A 21,621-nucleotide genomic window follows, 5' to 3' on the forward strand; every position below is an offset into this window, starting at 1 on the left:
ACGTCATTTGTTCACTACTAGCACTTCATTGTCACGAAATAATGAATGCCATGGACAGGCGGTGTCAAATTGATTCCATATTTCTACATTTCCAGAAGGTTTTGACACCGTCCCTCGCAAGTCACGTCTAACCAAATTGCGGTCCTGTAGAGTACTGTCGCAGTTGTGCGACTGGATTGGTGATTTCCTGTTACAAAGACCACAGTTCGTAGCAGCTGATGGAAAGTCATCCAGTAAAACAGAAGAAATATCTGGCGTTCCCCAAGGAAGTGTTACAGGCACTCTGCGGTTCCTGTTCTACCGGGTGATCAAAAATTCAGTATAAATTTGAAAACTTAATAAATCACGGAATAATGTAGATAGGGAGGTATAAATTGACACACATGCTTGGAATGACATGCGGTTTTACTAGAACAAAAAAAGTTCACAAAATGTCCGACAGATGGCGCTGGACAGCAAAACTGCTACCGTGACGGGTGAGAGGTACGCCGACATGTTACAGAATCGCATCATCCCCAGCCTGGCTGATAAACACCTGCTGGAACGTACGATGTTCACGCAGAATGGCGCTCCACCCCATATTGCTAGACGCGTGAAAGATCTCTTGCGCGCGTCGTTTGATGATCGTGTGCTCAGCCGCCACTTTCGTCATGCTTGGCCTCCCTGGTCCCCAGACCTCAGACCGTACGATTAGTGGCTTTGGGGTTACCTGAAGTCGCAAGTGTATCGTGATCGACCGACATCTCTAGGGATGCTGAAAGACAACATCCGACGCCAATGCCTTACCATAACTCCGGACATGCTTTACAGTGCTGTTCACAACATTATTCCTCGACTACAGCTATTGTTGAGGAATGATGGTGGACATATTGAGCATTTTCTGTAAAGAACATCATCTTTGCTTTGTCTTACTTTGTTATGCTAATTACTGCTATTCTGACCAGATGAAGCGCCATCTGTCGGACATTTTTTGAACTTTTGTATCTTTTTGGTTCCAATAAAACCTCATGTCATTCCAAGCACATGTGTCAATTTGCACCTCTCTATTTACATTATTCCGTGATTTATTCAGTTTTCAAATTTATACTGACTTTTTGATCACCCGGTACACAAACTATTTGGGAGACAATCTAAGCAGCCCTCTTAGTTTGTCTGCATATGATGCTGTCATTTACCATCTTGTAAAGTCATCAGATGATCAAAAGAAACTGGAAAATTGGCAGAATATCTGTATGGTACAAAAAGTGACAACTGAATAAAATAATAAAAATTGTGTGAATTTGTCCATATGAATACTAAAACGATTCCGCTACATTTTCCATTACACGATATATCAAACAAACCTAAAAAGGCTGCAAATTCATCTAAATACTTGAAGATTACTATTAAGAATAACATAAATTGGATCACGTAGATAACCAACATCCTCCTCAGAGTGTGAAAATATTTTGTTGGCGCGCACCTACTGTAGCGACAATACGAAACTACTTTTGTCTAGCCATAACTGAGGGTTTTTCATTTCTCAGTGAGGTGGCACATAGGAACTAGAACACATGAAATATTAGTTCACTTGATTATATAAGTGATAAAAAGATTACTTAAGGGGGGCAGGACATCAAACGGGCCGACTTGGAGCAGGACAGTCACCACAGGACATTTTAATTTCTACTGCGTATACTTTTACAAATAAATTCATAAAACTTTGTCACCATGACCAGGAAGGATTGAGAACTCATACTCATAGCAGTGGAAGCTCAAAAACGTAGCAAAATACCTTTTTTTACATGTGAAATTTCATCATTTTTTCACTTATTACTGGCTGCATTTGTTGCTATAGGTACACCTTTCTTTCTAAGTAAGAGAGATTCTTCGATGAATTTTTCATAGCATACAAACAGTAGTTACAGGTGTATGAAACTCTAGAATTTTCCTAATCTATTGAAAAACTGTGGGAAAAATTGAGATAATTAACTACAAAACTTGAATTTTTTCTAAACATGAAGTTTAAAATGCAACAGTTCATTCATTTTTTAACGAATTAAGTAACTTCTAGAGTTTCATCCACCTGTAACTATGGTTTGTATGCTGTGCAAAAGTCATCGAAGAATCTCTCTTACTTAGGAAGAAAAGTGTACCTATAGCAATAAATGCAGCCAGTAGTAAGTGAAAAAATGATGAAATTTCACATGTAAAAAAATGTGTTTTGTTACGTTTTTGAGCTTCCTCTGCTATGAGTATGAATCTTGAATCCTTCCTGTTCATGCTGTTAAAGTTTTATGAATTTATTTGTAAACATATAGACAGTGGAAATTAAAATGTCCTGTGGTGCCCCTGCCTCCCAAGTCGGCCCGTTTGACGTCCTACCCCCTTAACTCTGACACATTTCTTTGCCACAGGAGAACTGGACAATTTATAACTGTCACTGACTACAAAGCTTCACTTTATGCACTAATTAACAAACTGTTCTCTTGAAGTAAAACATGCAACATTTACGAAAGTACAATTTCATCAGAAACTTTAACAATTCGTTTGTCAGACACTATGATGTTGGCTCCTTCAGCAAAGGTCAGAGACTGGGCTTAGCTTCTGCATGGTCGACACTATATTGACCTCAGTGTGATGGCGCTATACTGAGAGGGAGACCTAGTCTTCTGTCTGTATTCCCTCAGTAGTTGCGGATTGCATCGAGTCCTCGCTAATGTCTCTGGAATCGATTCGTGTTGGCGACTTTGGTCTGGCAACGCGATCCCTGGACGAAACCACACCTTGATAGGGGCAAACGATCATCATAAAAAATCGGAGCACAAACGGAAAGATTTCAGTGTTTTTTGTTGCTACGCACTATGTGAGAGCTTGACGGTGGTTTTATAAACCCTCTGCCAAGCACTTAATTATGAATTGCTCAGTAGTGATGTAGATGCAGAGATCCCGCGAGCACGTAGAAGTGCCACAACACAACGTCCCATGGACTCGGCTAATGTCTGGAGTAGTGCTGGAGGGAACTGACACCATGAACCCTGCAAGGCTGTCCATAAATCCGAAAATGAAGGTGTGGAGATCTCTTCTGAACAGCACGTTGCATGGTATACCAGATGTGTTAAAAAATGTTTAAGTCTGAGGAGTTTGATGGCAAACGGAAGTGTTTAAACTCAGAAGTGTGTTCCTGGAGCCACTCTGTACCAATTCTGGACGTATGGCGTGTCGCATTATCCTCCTGGAATTGCACAAGTCTGTCGGAATGCACAATGGACATCAGTGGATGCAGGTGACCAGGCAACATGTTTACGTACGTGTCACCTGTCAGAGTCGTATCTAAACGTATCAGGGGTCGCATATCAATCCAACTGCACACGGTCCACACCATTACAGAGCCTCCACCAACTTGAACAGTCCTGTGCTGACATGCCAGGTCCATGGATTCGTGAGGTTGTCTCCATAACCGTACACGTCCACCTGCTCTATGCAATATAAAACGAGACACGTCCGACCAGGCAACATGTTTCCAGTCATCAACAGTCCAATGTTGGTATTGATGGGCTCAGGCGAGGCGTATAGGTTTGTGTTGTGCAGTCATCACGTGTACATGTGTGGATCTTCGGCTCCGAAAGCCCATATCGATGGTGTTTCGTAGAATGTCTTGCACGGTGACGCTTGTTGATGGTCCACCATTTAAATCTGCAGAAATTTGCGGTAAGCAGCGATCGATCTAACAACTGAGCCAGACACTTTTATAGGCGTTTCTGTCCGCAGCACCGTATTCTGCCCGTTTACATATCTCCAAATTTCAATAAGAAAGCCTACATCGGCTCCTTTGGCGCTTCACTGTAGATGTAGCGATGTAGATTAAGCAGGTAGGCATAATCGCTTGGCTCGTTGGTACAAAATCCCCAATGTCTCAAACTGTTGTTTGTAGTATTTGTTCGCTTAATGTTTTTGATTATGATCCTTATGATCATTTTCTGTTGTTTGAAAACCTTTTTTCATATTTTCTGTATCAGTTCTGCAGAAAAAAGGCGACAATGTACACTACTGGCCATTAAAATTGCGACACCAAGAAGAAATGCAGATCATAAACGGGTATTCATTGGACAAATATATTATACTAGAAGTGACATGTGATTACATTTTCACGCAATTTGGGAGCATAGATCCTGAGAAATCAGTACCCAGAACAACCACATCTGGCCGTAATAACGGCCTTGATACGCCTGGGCATTGAGTCAAACAGAGCTTGGATGGCGTGTGCAGGTACAGCTGCCCATGCAGCTCCAACACGGTACCACAGTTCATCAAGAGTAGTGACTGGCGTATTGTGACGAGCCAGTTGCTCGGCCACCATTGACGACGTTTTCAGTTGGTGAGAGATCTGGAGAATGTGATGGCCAGGGCAGCAGTCGAACATTTTCTGTGTCCAGAAAGGCCCGTACAGGACCTGCAACATGCGGTCGTGCATTATCCTGCTGAAATGTAAGGTTTCGCAGGGTTCGAATGAAGGGTAGAGCCACCGGTTGTAACACATCTGAAATGTAACGTCCACTGTTCAAAGTGCCGTCAATGCGAACAAGAGGTGACAGAGACGTGTAACCAATGGCACCCAATACCATCACGCCGGGTGATACGTCAATATGGCGATAACGAATACACGCTTCCAATGTGCGTTCACCGCGATGTCGCCAAACACGGATGCGACCATCATGATGCTGTAAACAGAACCTGGATTCATCCGAAAAAATGACGTTTTGCCATTCGTGCACCTAGATTTGCCGCTGAGTACAGCATCGCAGGCGCTCCTGTCTGTGATGCAGGGTCAACGGTGACCGCAGCCACGGTCTCCGAGCTGATAGTCCATGCTGCTGCAAACGTCGTCCAACTGTTCGTGCAGATGGTTGTCGTCGTGCAAACGTCCCCATCTGTTGACTCAGGGATCGAGACGTAGCTGCACGATCCGTTACAGCCATGCGGATAGGATGCCTGTCATCTCGACTGCTAGTGATACGAGGCCGTTGGGATCCAGCACGGCGTTCCGTATTACACTCCTGAACCTACCGATTCCATATTCTGCTCGCCGTCTTTGGATCTCGACCAACGCGAGAAGCAATGTCGCGATACGATAAACCGCAATCACGATAGGCTACAATCCGATCTTTATCAAAGTCGGAAACGTGATGGTACGCATCTCTCCTCCTTACACGAGGCATCACAACAACGTTTCACCAGGCAACGCCGGTCGACTGCTGTTTGTGTATGAGAAATCGGTTGGAAACTTTCCTCATGTCAGCACGTTGTAGGTGTCGCCACCGGCGCCAACCTTGTGTGAATGCTCTGAAAAGCTAAACCAGGGCCGGCCAGAAATTCTGCACGCGTGCGCTGCTCGTGCACACGTGCGACTTCCGGGTCACAGCGTGCACGCCGCAGCCGTCAGCGTTCATGCAGTGCATGTTTCTACGCACACATGTCGCTTTATCCACTTGCTGGGATACTCTGTATCGGCGCATTCTAGTGCTCTTTCCACAGCTTGCAAGCCAACCATGGGAAAGTACTTGGCGTATTAAACATCTAAAATACTGTCACAGTCTACTCATTGAGACGTCTACTTCTATATTAACAGTTTAACCCAGTAAGACAAGTAATACAGTTAACAACCGTGGGTTTTTATTAAGGCAGCTTGACTGACGGCACGTAAATACGCGTAATGCTTTTGATCTAGTATTTAAGAAAGAGAGCACTTAGCGACTTCTAACGGACCTTATTCATGATTTCAAATAACATTAAACTAATGCAAAGTTTCCTATAACTAATTCTCGGTGCCCTCAGTTACACCCACATAATTTCTGTCTCACTAACCGCAGAAGCCTCGATGATCACCTGTCATTTCAATACCATTATTGCTACATCTTTCATGAGTTCCGTCTGAAATCTGCATAATAAGCGACAATTAGACGAATGTTATGATTTATCGACTTCAGCTAAGCGTAGCCCTTCACACATTAAAAAAAACCGTAAATGTAAGTATACATTGGAACAATCGGTGTAATGACCAACTTTCCTGATAATAATATAACATGGAGCAGAATGGGGCCATAACGCAGTTAGTAAACAATAATTTTTAATTATGAAAGGAATAAATCCAAACACGTTTGTCACTGGTCATGAGAAATGATAATCGAGTTGATGTGTTGTAACCTCCCCACAAAAATTTAAAAGACAATATTATATAGAAATGGAGCCAAGAAGCAATATCGTCCCCACAGAAATATTTAAATAAAAAATATAATAATCAATGGGAGCCAAGCGGAACCTCCCTGCAATGAAATGTACTGACAAAGGCAACAAAAACGTGAAATTCGCAATCTGACTCTGGTGTAAGCTCCCACAAAAATAATGAAAAACAATTCAGTGCTAATGAAACTTCAGTGACAATGATAATTCAATTAAACCGAAATATCGGTCTACGGCCCTGTGCAAAAAAATCAGAATTAAAGTCTTACCTCAGTATAACTGCATGTCAAATTTCTGCTCTTATTGTTGCCCACGGCTTGGAGGAACTGCATTGCAAATAATATATTTTTTTGAAATTTAACTGAAACTTTTCTTTAAGGGAAGTGGAACGAAATCGTTAGTTCAATTAAATAAATTTTTTTTGTAAAAATTGCTTTGAAATCAAAATTATTATTGGGGCACTTGTTGAAATTAATTACAATAAATAAACTTTACATTATCTGATGATTACCTACATTAACAATATACCTCATTCAGCATCTTGACCAGAATGCCATGTCGACGCTCGCCGACTGCGTCCTGCTCGCGACCATGACAGGACTAGACCACTACTGCCGACAGACTACATCACACAACTGCACTGGGCTGCTACTACTGACCGACCGCTCTGCATGACGACTACTAGCGTACTGCTCGCAACACTCGCGCGGTCAAGCGCAGACTAACCACGATAAAAGGCTCTCTGGTCATAGATTTTATCACGCTTCACCATCGCTGCTACGTTACATACGTGTTTCATAACCCTCCACTGGGGGGGGGGGGGGGGGCAAAAATTTGGCAGCGATGGTGAGTCATTTGGACTTGCCAAGCGCGGCAAAATTTTTTCTTTAATTAATGAACTTTTACAATTTACAGAATATTTAAATACATGAATTAAATGTTGTGCACATGCACCAAGTACAAAATATATCAGACAAAGACAAAATGTGAGTACAAAACATAGTAGCAAATCAGAAAAATGTATATACAAATTATTTGACAGATAACAAAGTGCACACGCACTGAAAAAATTCTTTAGCATTTTCAGAACAAATAAACAGAATGGCAGAAAATCATGTTGATAAGTGACATGAGTGTACTTGCACTGGAGTTGAGAACATATCAGCAAATGACGAAATGTATATACAATGAGTAACAAATGACATAAGTGCATACGCACTGAAGTATTGAATATACAGAATGAGTATAAATCATATTGAAAAAAGAGAAAAGTGCACAGGCACTGAAGTTCTGTAGAAAACATATTAACACCTAACATAAGTGCACATGCACTGTAGTTCAGAACATAGCATCAAAATAAAAAATGTATATACAATATAAAAGACAGGAGTGCACATATACTGTACTTCAGAACAAATCGAAAAAATGTCTTTAGCATTTTCGCAATAAATAAACATAATGCCAAAAAAATATGTCGACAAGTGCCATAAGTGTACTCGCACTGGAGTTCAGCGAATCGAAAAAAATGTATAACCCATGAACATAAATGATATTAGCAAAAAAATGATTTTCACTATGTGACAAGAATTAGGATAGGAAAGGGAAGGATTGCATCATGGTTGTAGCACTTTAGATTGCACACAGCTGTTCTGAAAGTCCATATCTATCCACAGAATTACAACACCAAGTGACACAATTTGAAGTTCTTTTCCCATCAGAATTTATCAGCGTAGCCAAGACACTGAACTGTCGTAGTAATGTTCCATGTTTTCATTTTGGCAGTACATTAGGTACACCAAACAGTGGGACCATAATAACGTCTTCATCGCTCACGGTGGTGGACAGCATGTCGTGTCAACACCACGCTCTTACAAGGCACACCAACGTAGAATTAGTGCAAAACCAAAGATAGTGCTCCATGATCACTAGGATAGACGGGACAAATGGACATTGCAGTAATTCAGGGTAGTTAGCTCATAAGGTGAAGGACATTAAGTCACATACCATTCTTCATTAGTAGTTTGCAGCATTCATAGCCCAGTTATTGAACATTTCTGTACCATGTATGTAGTATTACAGAAAAATGTTCATTAATTGTTTTACATGGAATCAGTAGCCTTCTTTTCCTAGTTACAAAGCATTATTAAATAATCGCATTCTTTTCCAGTTACAAAGTATAGCATAGTTAATTAATCATTTGTCATTCCAATATAGTATTAATCATTAGCCTTCTCCTAATTACAAAGTATTACTAAACAATTGCATTCTTTTCCAGTTACAAAGTATGGCATAGTTAATTAATTATGTGTCATTCCAATATAGTAATAATCATTAGCCTTCTCCTAATTACAAAGCATTATTAATCAATCGCATTTTTTTCCAGTTACAAAGCGTAATTAATCATTTGTCATTTGAATATAGTAAGAATTATTAGCCTTCTCCTAATTACAAAGCATTATGAAACAATCACATTCTTTTCCAGTTACAAAGTATAGCATAGTTAATTAATTATTTGTCATTCCAATATAGTATTAATCATTAGCCTTCTCCTAATTACAAAGCATTATTAAACAATCACATTCCTTTCCAGTTACAAAGTATGGCATAGTTAATTAATCATTTGTCATTTCAATATAGTAAGAATCATTAGCTTTTTCCTAATTACAAAGCATTATTAAACAATCACATTCTTTTCCAGTTACAAAGTATCAACATTGAAAACAAGAGCTAATTAATGGCATAATTAATAACATAATTCATTGAGTGACATTAATTATTGGCACTCAGTGGCCAGCAAGTATTGAATAGAATAAAACATTGTTCATCATTCAGTATTATTCAGATCAATACAAAGTCATTATTAAAAATCAGTTAATTACAGTCATAGCATTAATAATCATGGGCATTATAAGTAGTCTCATTACAATAAACAGTGGCAGTTATTAGCCAGTTACAAAGCATTATTTTATATATATATATTTTTTTGTATCATTAAGAAGTCATTACTGAAGTGACATACTATTCAGAGTTGATCAGTATTATTCAGAATTATCATAAACTAGTGACATTATGGTAATACATTTTTTTTTTTGGTTAGCAATGCATTGCGTTGGGATCGATAATTAATTGCTGAGGCATAACACTATTTGCTTTTGACCTATTGCTGCAAATGAGGATAGGTAACGTCATTCGTCATGAGTCAGCTGTAGCAAGGTTATGTAACAAGGCAGTATATGTGATCACATTTATAAATGATAAACACAAATGGGTAAAAAATAAAAATGCAAGTACTAGAACAGGTATAATAAGTAACAGGTTTAGTAAGTATCATGAAAAGCTTCTCCTGGAAAAAATACAAAATGGATTATTGACCTGAAAGAAGAAACGCACACTATGCTGAAAAGTAGTGAACTTCGAATTAACAGGTAGTGAAATGTGTATAAAAATGTGTTCCATAGCTGTCCTTTCCAAAACTTTCCGTCATCCTACTACGCAATATAACACCTGCTGTCAAAACAAACTGCAACAAATACTTAAATAACTACATAGCATAAATACATAACTTCAACATTATCCTCATCTGTAAAGAAAAAACTTCATTATCAATCACTTCATTATCCTCATCTGTAAAGAAAAAACTTCATTATCAATCACTTCATTATCCATATTATCATAACTTCATTATTATCATCACCTGTAAAGAAAAACTTCATTATTCATAGCAGCATATTCTTCATCATTATTCATCAGCATTCTTTATCATCTGCAAAAATATCACTTCATTACTCATTACACAACTATTCCTTATCTCTAACATATTTCATCACTAAAACTAAGATGTGTAGTTCTGGCTGACAGCCTGCATCAATCACCTTGTATTCTGAAAGAAAAAATTAGTTAAGACTGCTATTCTACGGTGAGTATAGTATATTCTTGTTAATGCTTGTTAATCCTGATCCATTTACTCTTCCTCATAAAGTTATTGCATCTTCTTTCGTTTATTCCGTAGGTGAAATTCCATTTCTGTTGAGTTTATTTCTTACATACATCATTTCTTTCTGAAATTGATGAACAAAGATTAATGTCTTGCATTTAAATCATATACCCACTAAATAATGACTAGTTTATGGTGACATAATTAACCATACAGCATAACATGACAGAAAACGTAATATGTCAAAGACATTGACAGTGTTCAGATGCAAAAATGTACACAGAATAATACAATGCAGCAGCAAAAAATGTAAAACAGTCATGATCTTGAGATGGCATAAGGCAAAAAATGTCAAAGTCAACTGGTGTGTGTTATATCTTAACTATTTCACAGTGCATACAAACAAAACATGAAAACAATCGTACATAAAAAGACAAAATGTGACGTTCGTTGTGTTCAGCCTGTATGTAGTGTAGTTAATAGAGGCGAGAATTAAAGACTTTAATGGAGAGAGAATTTGATAAAATTAATATGTCATTACATAGAATTGCATAATTATTCATAAAATATGTAAGTTCGTCTGGAAAAATATGCACGGTCTGATGTGTAACGACAAGAAGAGCGACCTGCTAACCTTACCTTGCCGGGCACTTGCCAAGAAAAAATACGATAATCATCAGTAATTAGTCAGGTGAATATAATTGCATTAGTAAATGGCATCATAGTGCGTTGAATCATACAGTGTCTTCATTCAATAAAGGGTTTAATATTTGACCAATGGTGGTTGCCTTTCGATTTTCTGGTTCTCAAAGTTTCGTCGTGTACAACATTGGGGTGAGGGATGCTGCGAATCCGATATGGACCTGCGTATAGAAGTTCAAATTTACTGCACTAACCTTTTAATTTACTGGATAAATGGTGTGTACGTACTAATATCTTCTGTCCAACGTGAAAGTCGCGGCGTGTACAAACCTGTTTTTGCTGTCTTCTCCGGCGCTCTGCGGCACGTTTGATGTTGTTCAGCGCAATGGCAATTATTTCATGGTGTCGTAGGCGACGACATTTAGGGAAGTTTACTAATTCTTTAATTTTGTTTGGTGGTTCAACGTTTTTCAATATAACAGACGGAGATAGCATAGTGGATTCATTTGGAACGGAATTAATTACATCTTGGAATGAGACTATGTGTGTATCCCAATCAATATGTCTTTTGTGGCAGTATATTCGGCACAGCTTACCAATTTCTTTCATTAACCGTTCACAAGGGTTCGAAGAAGCATGGTACTTGGATATATAAATCGGAGAAATGTTTCTAGCTCGTAACATGCGTGTCCATATGCCACAACGAAATTGTGGTCCATTGTCAGAAATTACTCTCATCACATGCCCTACATGAAAAAGAAAATGTTTTACAAATGCTTTCGAAACAGTTTTAGCAGTAGCTTTGCGTAATGGAGTGAAAGTAACAAATTTTGAAGTGAGCTCAACAGCGACAAATATGTAGCAAAAACCTCTGTTAGTTCTCGGAATCGGACCAAAAATGTCTACTGCGGCCATATGTCTTAATTTAACGGGTACAATGGGATATAAAGGAGGAATATGTGAAGTGGTGTCTGATTAAGCTTTCTGGCAAATCTTACAAGACGCTAAAACTCGTCGTATACGTTTCTCCATGTTGGTAAAATAACAGTTCTGTCTCAGTATAAGAAAACATTTTCTTGCTCCGTAATGTGCGTAACTTAAATGAGTGTACCAGATTAGTTTGTTAACCAGTTCGTCAGGAATGCATAATAACCAATTGTTGCTGTCAGGATGAGAGCGGCGAAACAGAATGTCATTGCGTACAGTGTAATGATTTCTAATCGTAACATTATTCTTATCTTCCCAAAGGTGTTTAATTTATTTCCACACGTTGTCTTTGTTTTGTTCTTGTGCTATGTCCTGTAATGACGATGAAATAAAATTTTCAAATGCAACTTGCTGAATGTACATGACACTGAAATTTGTTTTGCAGAAGTTGGTTGCTACGTCTTGCTGATTGTTGCTGAGAGAACGCGATAGTGGGTCTGCTATAACATTTTGTGTGCCGGGAATGTGAACTATTGTAAAATTAAATTCCTGTAAATAAAGTTTCCATCTGCTTAATCTGTCGTGAGTGAATTTGGCCGAAAGTAAAAATTGTATCGCTCTGTGGTCTGTGTAAACGGTGGTATGTCTGCCATAAAGAAAGTGCCGAAATCTCGTAAAAGCCCATACAACACATAATGTTTCAAGTTCTGTAACAGAATAATTTCGTTCAGCAGGTGACAAAATGCGACTTGCAAATGCGATGTTTTTAATTACTGTAGAGCCATCTTCATCAATTTCCTGGAAAATGTGTACGCCTAAAGCGGTGTTGGAACTGTCGGTGGCAACGGAAAAATTTCTGGTAAGATCTGGGTGCGATAACAGTGGAGCATTCAACAAAGCATGTTTCAGGTTCACAAATTCAGAATGTGCTTGCTTATCCCAAGACCAAATACTGTTTTTACCTGTTAATTGGCATAATCTGGGTGTGTCTAAAGCAGAGTGATGAATAAATTTACGAAAAAAGTTAATTAAGCCCAAAAAACTGCGTAATTGCTTCTTTGTCGTAGGAACAGTAATGTCACGTAGAGCTTGAAGTTTTTCCGGATCAGGTGCAATGCCTTCTGCTGAAATTACGTGTCCAAGAAATTTTATAGAAGTTTTGCCAAAGTGCGATTTACTAAGATTAACTGTAAGTCCTTGTGCACGAAAAGTTTGTAACAGTTGTTCAAGAATCAGATTGTGTTCAGACCAGTTAGCTTCTGCGATAAGAATGTCGTCTACATACGTCGTAATTCTGTCTCTAAGTTCTGTCGGAAGTATTGTGTTCAAACCGCGAATAAAAGCTGCAGAAGAAATAGTTAAGCCGAACGGTAATTTGCAAAATTGATAACAGTCGCCGAAACAGAGAAAAGCTGTGTATTTTCTGCAGTTCGGATGAAGTTGAATTTGCCAAAATCCCGATTTCAAATCTAATGTAGAATAAATAGCAGTACCGTGAAATTTCTGTAGAAGTTCCTCTAGTGTCTGTGGTCGATCTATTTCATTAATAATAATGTCATTAATGTGACGTGAATCAAGTACGAGGCGAAGTGAGCCATCTTTTTTCTTAACAATATGTAGCGGGTTTATGTATGGACTAACTGCTGGTTCTATAATTCCTTGGTCAAGCATATCCTGCAATTCCTTTTTAACCTGTTCTCTGTGGATATATGGAATGGGATAATGCTTTGCTTTAAATGTGTCGTGCTGTTTGACTTGAAATTCATACATAAATCCGGACATAGTACCAGGAATGTTGTCGAAAACTGGAGCTTGCTGTAAAAGAATTTCGTGTAATTGCGTTCGTTCGTTGTGTGTAGTTGCACTGCTCTCTTTAACCTTATCAGAAATCATCTGTATTACGTCGTAGTCAGCTTCGTCTGGAGTATTATAGTTGTGTACGTACGTATCCGTGAACAATGTGGGATTACAGTCTATGTTATGTGACGCGGAAATGACCTCTGTGCAATTAATTGTTTGCTCTTCCGCAGATAGTGAGTGCTGAAATTCTATAGCAAATTGTATATTTTCATCCTTCACCATTAAATAAGAATTCTGAAAATCAATAACTGCATCGTGTTGTACCAGAAAATTCGTACCTAATATTACGTCTGTTGTTAATAAAGGAACAATCCAAAAATTAGAGTGAAAAGTATGACCTCCAATACAAAATGATAAATGCGTCTGTAATTTAACGTCTACTCCTTTACTCGATACTGCTCCCTTCACTTTTGTTTTGCCTAAAGGTAATGTCGGATAAGTATTCTCTTTGTTACACTCGTTAAAAGTCTCCTCATTTATTACTGATATAGGTGATCCGGAATCAATTACTGCTGAGAATTTCGATGAACCAATTTTAATTTCGATAACAGGATGTGAAATAGTTTTCTGAACAAATGGTCTTTCCTGCAAAAGAGTGTCTCTGATGTCGTCAAAAGTAATTACATTTTCGTGAACAACATTTTGCGTGTCTGAAGTAGTGCTTGTATTATTGGAAGATGCGATCTGTACAGTATCTAGTCAGATTCTATCTGACGTGTTATTATTATTAGGAGGATTCTGTGGCATTTCTACTATTTGAACAGTTCTATTACTTCTTCCAGACGTATTACGCTCTGGATGATACCTACTGTCGGGTTCATTCATGAGAATAGGTTCTTGTGTAAAATTTTGCTGTTGGTATGTCCGACTGTTGTTAGATGTACGCTGAAAATTGTTCTCATTATTTTTACGTCTGTCGTAATAGTCATTCCTATACGGTGTATTGCGATAGGAATTGAAATACTGCCTTCTTTGTACGTAGTTGTTTCCTTGCTGCCGTACGTTACTATTTGTTGTATCAGGGACTATACGTGCTCGCGGCGGAACATTAAAGCCTGGTTGACCTTGTGCATTACATTGTTGGTTATGTATTCCAACCGGCTGACTTTCATGCTGTTGTGGTGGAAAACGTCTATTGTTACCAAAATGTGCTTCCTGTTGCTGAAAATTTTGACGATATTGATAATCTGAATTTTGTCTGTGATTTAAGTTCTGGTAGTTGTCGTTCCTAAAGCGTCTGTTACTTTTCCTATTGAAATTACGTCCCTGATCATAATTACCGTAAGTTTGTTGACCTTGGTTATTATACGAAAAGTTATTGTTTACAAAAGAATAATCAGATTGCTGTACTTCCAAGAGCTGTAAAAGATCTCTGAATGCTGAAATGTTTTCTTTTTGCTGGCCCGTTAGAAGTGACACTCGTAATGACCGTGGTAATTTAGAGATGCATAATTGTATAAGTGCGGATTCACTGTACGGTTCACTTAGGTACTGGTTTTGTTGCACCATGTGCTCAAAAAATTGCGTGACACTGGGAAAATTTGTGTTCTCATAATTTGGTAAGCTAATTAACTGGTCTTTAATTCCGCGCTGTGTCGTCTTCGACCAATACGCTGACAGAAATGCATTCTGGAATTCTTCTACCGAATAGCATTGTCACGCGATCGGTCTCATACGAGTTGCCGGTTCGCCTTCCAAAAAAACTGCAAATAAATTCAAGTTTATGCGTTACGGGCCAAGTCGGTGGAAGAGCAAAGCTAAATTGTTGAATCCAATCCAGTGGGTGAATCTGTGTTCTATCGTTTTTAAAAACTTTAAACTTTCTCACTGACAGAAAATGTTTGTAATCGAAATTATCATCTCTGTGTGATGGAACATGTTCAGGATCGTAAGAGAATCTATTGAACTGTGGTTGATCGGAATCTAAGTCCCGTACTCTCTGTAGATTACCCAAATTATACGCGCTGCGTGAGTCTGACAAATGTTCATAAAGTGGCGTCTGTTGTGGTATGTTACTATTAACTGAAATGTTTTTCATCTCTGTTACTTCTTGTTGTAAACTCGACAATTTTCTACGCAACGTGTTATTAGACGAATCGATCTCATTAATTGTCTGCTGTAAATTTTGAAATTCAGGTGTTTGGTTAAATGAAATCGGTGCAGTATCGTCTGATTTATTATCATTATTACTTTCAATAGCATCAATACGACTGGCTAATTCATCATATTTTTCAGTCAGTATTTTTGCCTGATCATCGGTTTTAGAATCGGACGCATTAATCTGTTTTTGCAACTTACGTGTAGTTTCGCTCAGTTTTTTAACATCAGCTTTGACGACATCGGAATCCTGTGTTAGTTCTAATTGTTCGAGTCTGTCAGTCACGGTTTGAAAATCGGTTGTGTATGTGTCTGTTTTCGATTTAAGATCCGAAATTTCGTCACGTAATTCTGAGTTCGAATGTTTGATGGTATTAATTTCGTCGGACACTGTGGCAATATTATTATCTACATACGTTTTTGCCTTCGCAAACATTTTACGTTTGTCTTCCTGTCTCTGAGCAGTGATTGTTTCCATTACTTGACGTTTTACTTTATTTTGATCCTCAATAAATTTGCGGAAACGCGTATCACTGTTTTGTATGTGGAGATTAAAGCGTTCGTCAATCTGAGTGTTCTGTTGTTCGAATTTCGCGTCTATCTTTTCATCCATTGTGCGCGAAAGTTCTGCTGTCATTGCTTTAAATTCGTCGCGTAATTGTGTAGCCTTTTCAGAGCATTGTTTAGCGACTCCGCTAATTTCGTCTCTGAGTGTTTCTGTTGCAGCTGTTTGCATTTCCCTTAATTCCTGAGCAACAGACCTAATTTCTTCGCTACTTTTTTTTGAACAAGCCTCAATTTCCACGCGCAACTGTTCCTTAGTGTCATGGCACTGCGCGGCAACGGCTCTAATTTGTTCACTAAGCTGTCTGGAATTGTCGTCTAATTTTTTATTTAAGTGTTTGTTCTGCTCACTAAGTTGTTTGAAATTTTCGTCATTATTGTCAAGTTTTTCATTTAAGTGCTGTTTGACATTTTCGTTATCTTGTTTGTTATCTTCCCTCTGTTGTCTGACCTGTTCACTAAGTTGTTTGATATTGTTGTCTATTTTCTCACTTTGCGTTTCATTGTGTTCTATCAATATTGCCATAAATTGCTCCAAGGTGACATTACCTACTCTATTCTCAGTACTGTTTGATGGTGTATCTACAATTGTCGCGTTTTGTGTGACCATTTGGTCATTCTGTAATTTACAAAAAGGTTTATCAGTCGTATGTACACTGGCGGTCACTATTTCGGAATTAAATGAATCCGTCCTACTTTGAGTATCCTGATCACTTTCATTAGAAGAATTTGTCTGAACGTTATTTGAATTTTCCAAATCGGGTGTGTTAAGCTCGGCAGCGCTCATTACAATAGAGCGTCCCGCGTCATCAATTGTCGTCAAATCAACAGACGAGACAATTGAGTTCATTTGTTCATCATTAAGGTAAAAGTCATCATTAGTGGTTGGAATGCACTGATTGTTAGTGAACGCAGGATTATCATCATTACACTGCGTGTCACAATTACTATGGGTCACGCTGTTTAAGTCGGTAATTTCATTCAAAATACCTCGCGATACACTATTCATAGTCTTTCGCGGCATTTTCACAATAGTCACAATTATTCACAAAAGAAATAAGTACAAATACAGAAAGGCAACAAACAAATACAACAGAGCAACGAATTGCCGTTGACCTGTAGAAAGAAAGTCACAAGATTAGTAAAAGCGTTGCGCCAAATCCTAATTATATCTAAGCAAATAAGAGCAGATATCTGACTGTTTTTCAAAAGACTCTCAACGAAATTCGATCCTGGACTGGGTGTCGCCAAGTGTAGCCTCCCCACAAAAATTTAAAAGACAATATTATATAGAAATGGAGCCAAGAAGCAATATCGTCCCCACAGAAATATTTAAATAAAAAATATAATAATCAATGGGAGCCAAGCGGAACCTCCCTGCAATGAAATGTACTGACAAAGGCAACAAAAACGTGAAATTCGCAATCTGACTCTGGTGTAAGCTCCCACAAAAATAATGAAAAACAATTCAGTGCTAATGAAACTTCAGTGACAATGATAATTCAATTAAACCGAAATATCGGTCTACGGCCCTGTGCAAAAAAATCAGAATTAAAGTCTTACCTCAGTATAACTGCATGTCAAATTTCTGCTCTTATTGTTGCCCACGGCTTGGAGGAACTGCATTGCAAATAATATATTTTTTTGAAATTTAACTGAAACTTTTCTTTAAGGGAAGTGGAACGAAATCGTTAGTTCAATTAAATAAATTTTTTTTGTAAAAATTTCTTTGAAATCAAAATTATTATTGGGGCACTTGTTGGAAATTAATTACAATAAATAAACTTTACATTATCTGATGATTACCTACATTAACAATATACCTCATTCAGCATCTTGACCAGAATGCCATGTCGACGCTCGCCGACTGCGTCCCGCTCGCGACCGTGACAGGACTAGACCACTACTGCCGACAGACTACATCACACAACTGCACTGGGCTGCTACTACTGACCGACCGCTCTGCATGACGACTACTAGCGTACTGCTCGCAACACTCGCGCGGTCAAGCGCAGACTAACCACGATAAAAGGCTCTCTGGTCAAAGATTTTATCACGCTTCACCATCGCTGCTACGTTACATACGTGTTTCAGTGTCTCATCCATTTTCTTAAGGACATTTAATTTTGCTTGCCGTTCTTCACTGTTGAGTACACTACACTCGTCTTTGTGATGTGTATTGTAGTGTCTTTCAATTGAAAACTTACGCTGGCCGCCTATTATTCGGCGGCACAGCAAACACTGTGAGTTTTCACCAACGGCTACAAACAAGAATTGCAGTTCCCAGTCATTTTTAAACGACTGAGAACATAGCTCTCCCGTCCTTCGCTTTTTCACAGTACCTGCCATTTCTCAGTACTTCTCTGTTAAGGTTACGGTTACCAGGGGTAAACGAGACTGGATATATTGCGCTCTTGCTTGCACCACATAAACTGGGAAGTGGAGCCGCCGCCGTTCATTTAGGACACACGTCTAATAACAGATGTCGCTGTCGCACACGTGCGCACATGTGCAGCACTTCCGCACGTCTGCACACTGTGCAGCGTTTGGCCGGCCCTGAGCTAATCATTTCCATATCACAGCATCATCTTCGTGTCGGTTTAATTTCGCGTCTGTAGCACGTCATCTTCGTGGCGTAGCAATGTTAATGGCCAGTGGTGTACTATTTTACGGCAAACTCAGCAATTGCTCGCTCCTCTTTTCCAGGAAGCTGGCCAAGGACAGAGGAATCCCGCTGGTGCGGATCGACTGCTCCAGCGTGTTCTCCGCCAGGGCGGTGGAGAGGCTGGGCTTCCAGAAGGTTGTCTCCCTCAAGTACGACTCTTACAGACCGGACGGGGAGGTCGTCTTCACGCCGTCTGAACAAGCTGGCGACGAGTACCGCACGTACATCCAGAGAGTCATCTGACCCGGTTCTGTACGGTGCAAATAGTGGCAGAAATGGATGAGAAACTGACGAACTGCAAACTGACCCAGAGACGTGCTGTCACGTTATTTATAGTACCTGAAGAATAGGTAGTGAAAGACACATTCTCTTGTTGCTGACAATGTATGGTTTAAAGTTTTACCATGCTGTAACATGTGTTTCCCTACATTCGCTGATTCTCTGTACGCAGGGAGAGGCACAATTTCACTGACAAAATATCATTAGCTGTTCAGACACATCTTTTGAGTATTTTGCTATAAGGAACCCGCGGCCTCCGGTGCTCATGATAGAGTAATTGCAATCCGCTTGATTTGTATCTGTGTTGTATATTAAATATTTGCTCAGCAGTGCAAATTGTCTACCAATTGCTCTGTGTGTCTTGTTCGGAAAAAAGAAAACTTGTTCTATATCTACAGCGACATATACATCGACATCTATACCCCGCTGCTGATAATGGTCTTAAGGAGACTGAACATCTAAGTTCATCAGCCTCCTAAAGGCCCCCCTCTCACTTTTGGGAAGTTGCTCAGCAGGGGGTTCATCAACGGTCGAAAATGAAAGCTGAAGCAACCACCCTGGAACACACTAAAATCATGAAACTAATACGCCTTTACTTCGTATTTAGTAACTGGAAACTGTATGTGTACCAAAATCTCTCGCTGGCAATGTGAAACCAAGTACTTTTAACTTCCAGTTACGGTGTCTGATCTAGAACCGTAGTTACCCAACCTTCCAATACGAACATATTTATGCAAATTACTTTTAAGTGTGTGATTGTAAATAATCTGAAACAAATGCGACTCTCTGTAAAAGAAATTAAAAATAAAGAATTGTTACCAATTATACTCAGAATGCCTTTGTCATTAAACAATCACGCACAATGGCTAACATTTGTGTTACGAACATGTGTCACGTTATAGGAACACATAATCGAATTTACTAAAATTTTGCCAATGAAAACTGACCTTAAATCTCTCTACAAACGTACGTTTAGGCCCTACAATAGATTCTTACCTCGTAACATGTAACTTGACTTTGATCTGTCCGGACTACAAAAATAATGAACTGAATAAAGATCTTTCATAAATCGCAGCACAGCAAACTGCCTTGTTTCATTTTATTTATCAGCGTGCGTTAGCAATTAAATTTTTGTTATCCCTCCAAGAATAAGATTCACTGTCCATGCAGAAGAGCAAGGCGTGCAAATGCGGGTTTTCTTACAGACGCTTTTGATCTAACAGTGAGGACGAGCTTCATGAAATATTTGTAAATGGATAGAAAACTATTTTGTAATTACATTTAATCGTTTTAATAACACATAAATGACTAACAAAAATTATAATTTTTGTTTAGCATTGTCACACACCGTAAAATTTAGTTTTTTACGCGATCTTTAAATTAGATAAACTTCGCTTTTTTCCTTTTTTAATGAAATACTTTGAGTAACGTTGGGGGGCGCAACGTATTTACGCTACTGAATATACAACTTATTATCCACTATGGACACCAGCATGTAGTTTTTGTTAGAAACGATCTAACCTTACCACTATAACACATCACAATTAGCCCTTGCAGCAAATAAAATTCGGTAAATGTTACCTTCTTCCAAAATAAAATCTCTATAAAATCACGTCATTCTCTTTGTCTGTCCTCACACACACCAGGCGCCCCTATTCTGTACCGCTCCTCCGCTGTATGAACTTCTCACTCTGCCATGACAATAATGCATGTAACATAAGTGAACAAATATTAGAAAATATGTTAACTACATTTACATTCAAAACTGCAATAAAAGATTAATGGTACAAATATATCCGCACAGAGAAGGGCGCTAGAAGATGGTGCTTCATGAAACAAATTTACTCGTAACATCTTTGACTTTTGTAGATATTACATAAATAGGAACATAGTATCTACGTGTAATGAAAAGTACCTTATACAGTAGCAACTGAATTTTGAATTACAGTTATACAATAGAAGTGTAGAATAATACGGACATTTTTTACCTGTAGGCTAGTTTACTGTTACGATGATCTCAGTTGCTAAATAACCACAAAAGAACAAGACAAAAGAACAATCTACCCCTCTGTTCAGTGCATCTACCAACAAAGAGATTCTAATCTACAACACCAAACTACAACACGTACGACACAACTTTATGAAAAAGGAAAAGATGATTAACATGCCTTTGGTAACTACTATGTACACACCATCAGAACAAATATCATATTTGCAGACAGTCAGTTGCAAGTCACGAGCTTATTGTTACAGGTAAATTAATAATATGTTACTGCAAACAGTCCGCCCCGATAGCTGAGTGGTCAGCGCGGCGGTCTGTCCCGCCAAGGGGCCCGGGTTCGATTCCCGCCTGGGGCAGGAGATTTTCTCCGCTCAGGGGCTGGGTGTTGTGTTGCCCTCATTATCACTTCATCATCATCAGTGGGAGGCAGCG

General features: G+C 38.9%; 1 protein-coding gene across 1 annotated transcript in view; it reads left to right on the top strand.

Annotated features, from left to right (window-relative positions):
* The window catches only part of LOC124550835 (arylalkylamine N-acetyltransferase 1-like), a 51,398-nt gene extending 32,177 nt beyond the window's left edge, over positions 1-19,221 (top strand). The window contains exon 4 of the mRNA XM_047125561.1: positions 18,950-19,221. Coding sequence (XP_046981517.1) covers positions 18,950-19,151 — 202 coding nt within the window. The 3' untranslated portion in view covers positions 19,152-19,221. The remainder of the gene's footprint in view (positions 1-18,949) is intronic.
* Positions 19,222-21,621: the final 2,400 nt, after the last annotated feature.

The sequence above is a fragment of the Schistocerca americana genome, chromosome 9 (genome assembly GCF_021461395.2).
Source record: "Schistocerca americana isolate TAMUIC-IGC-003095 chromosome 9, iqSchAmer2.1, whole genome shotgun sequence".
Classification (NCBI taxonomy): domain Eukaryota; kingdom Metazoa; phylum Arthropoda; class Insecta; order Orthoptera; family Acrididae; genus Schistocerca; species Schistocerca americana.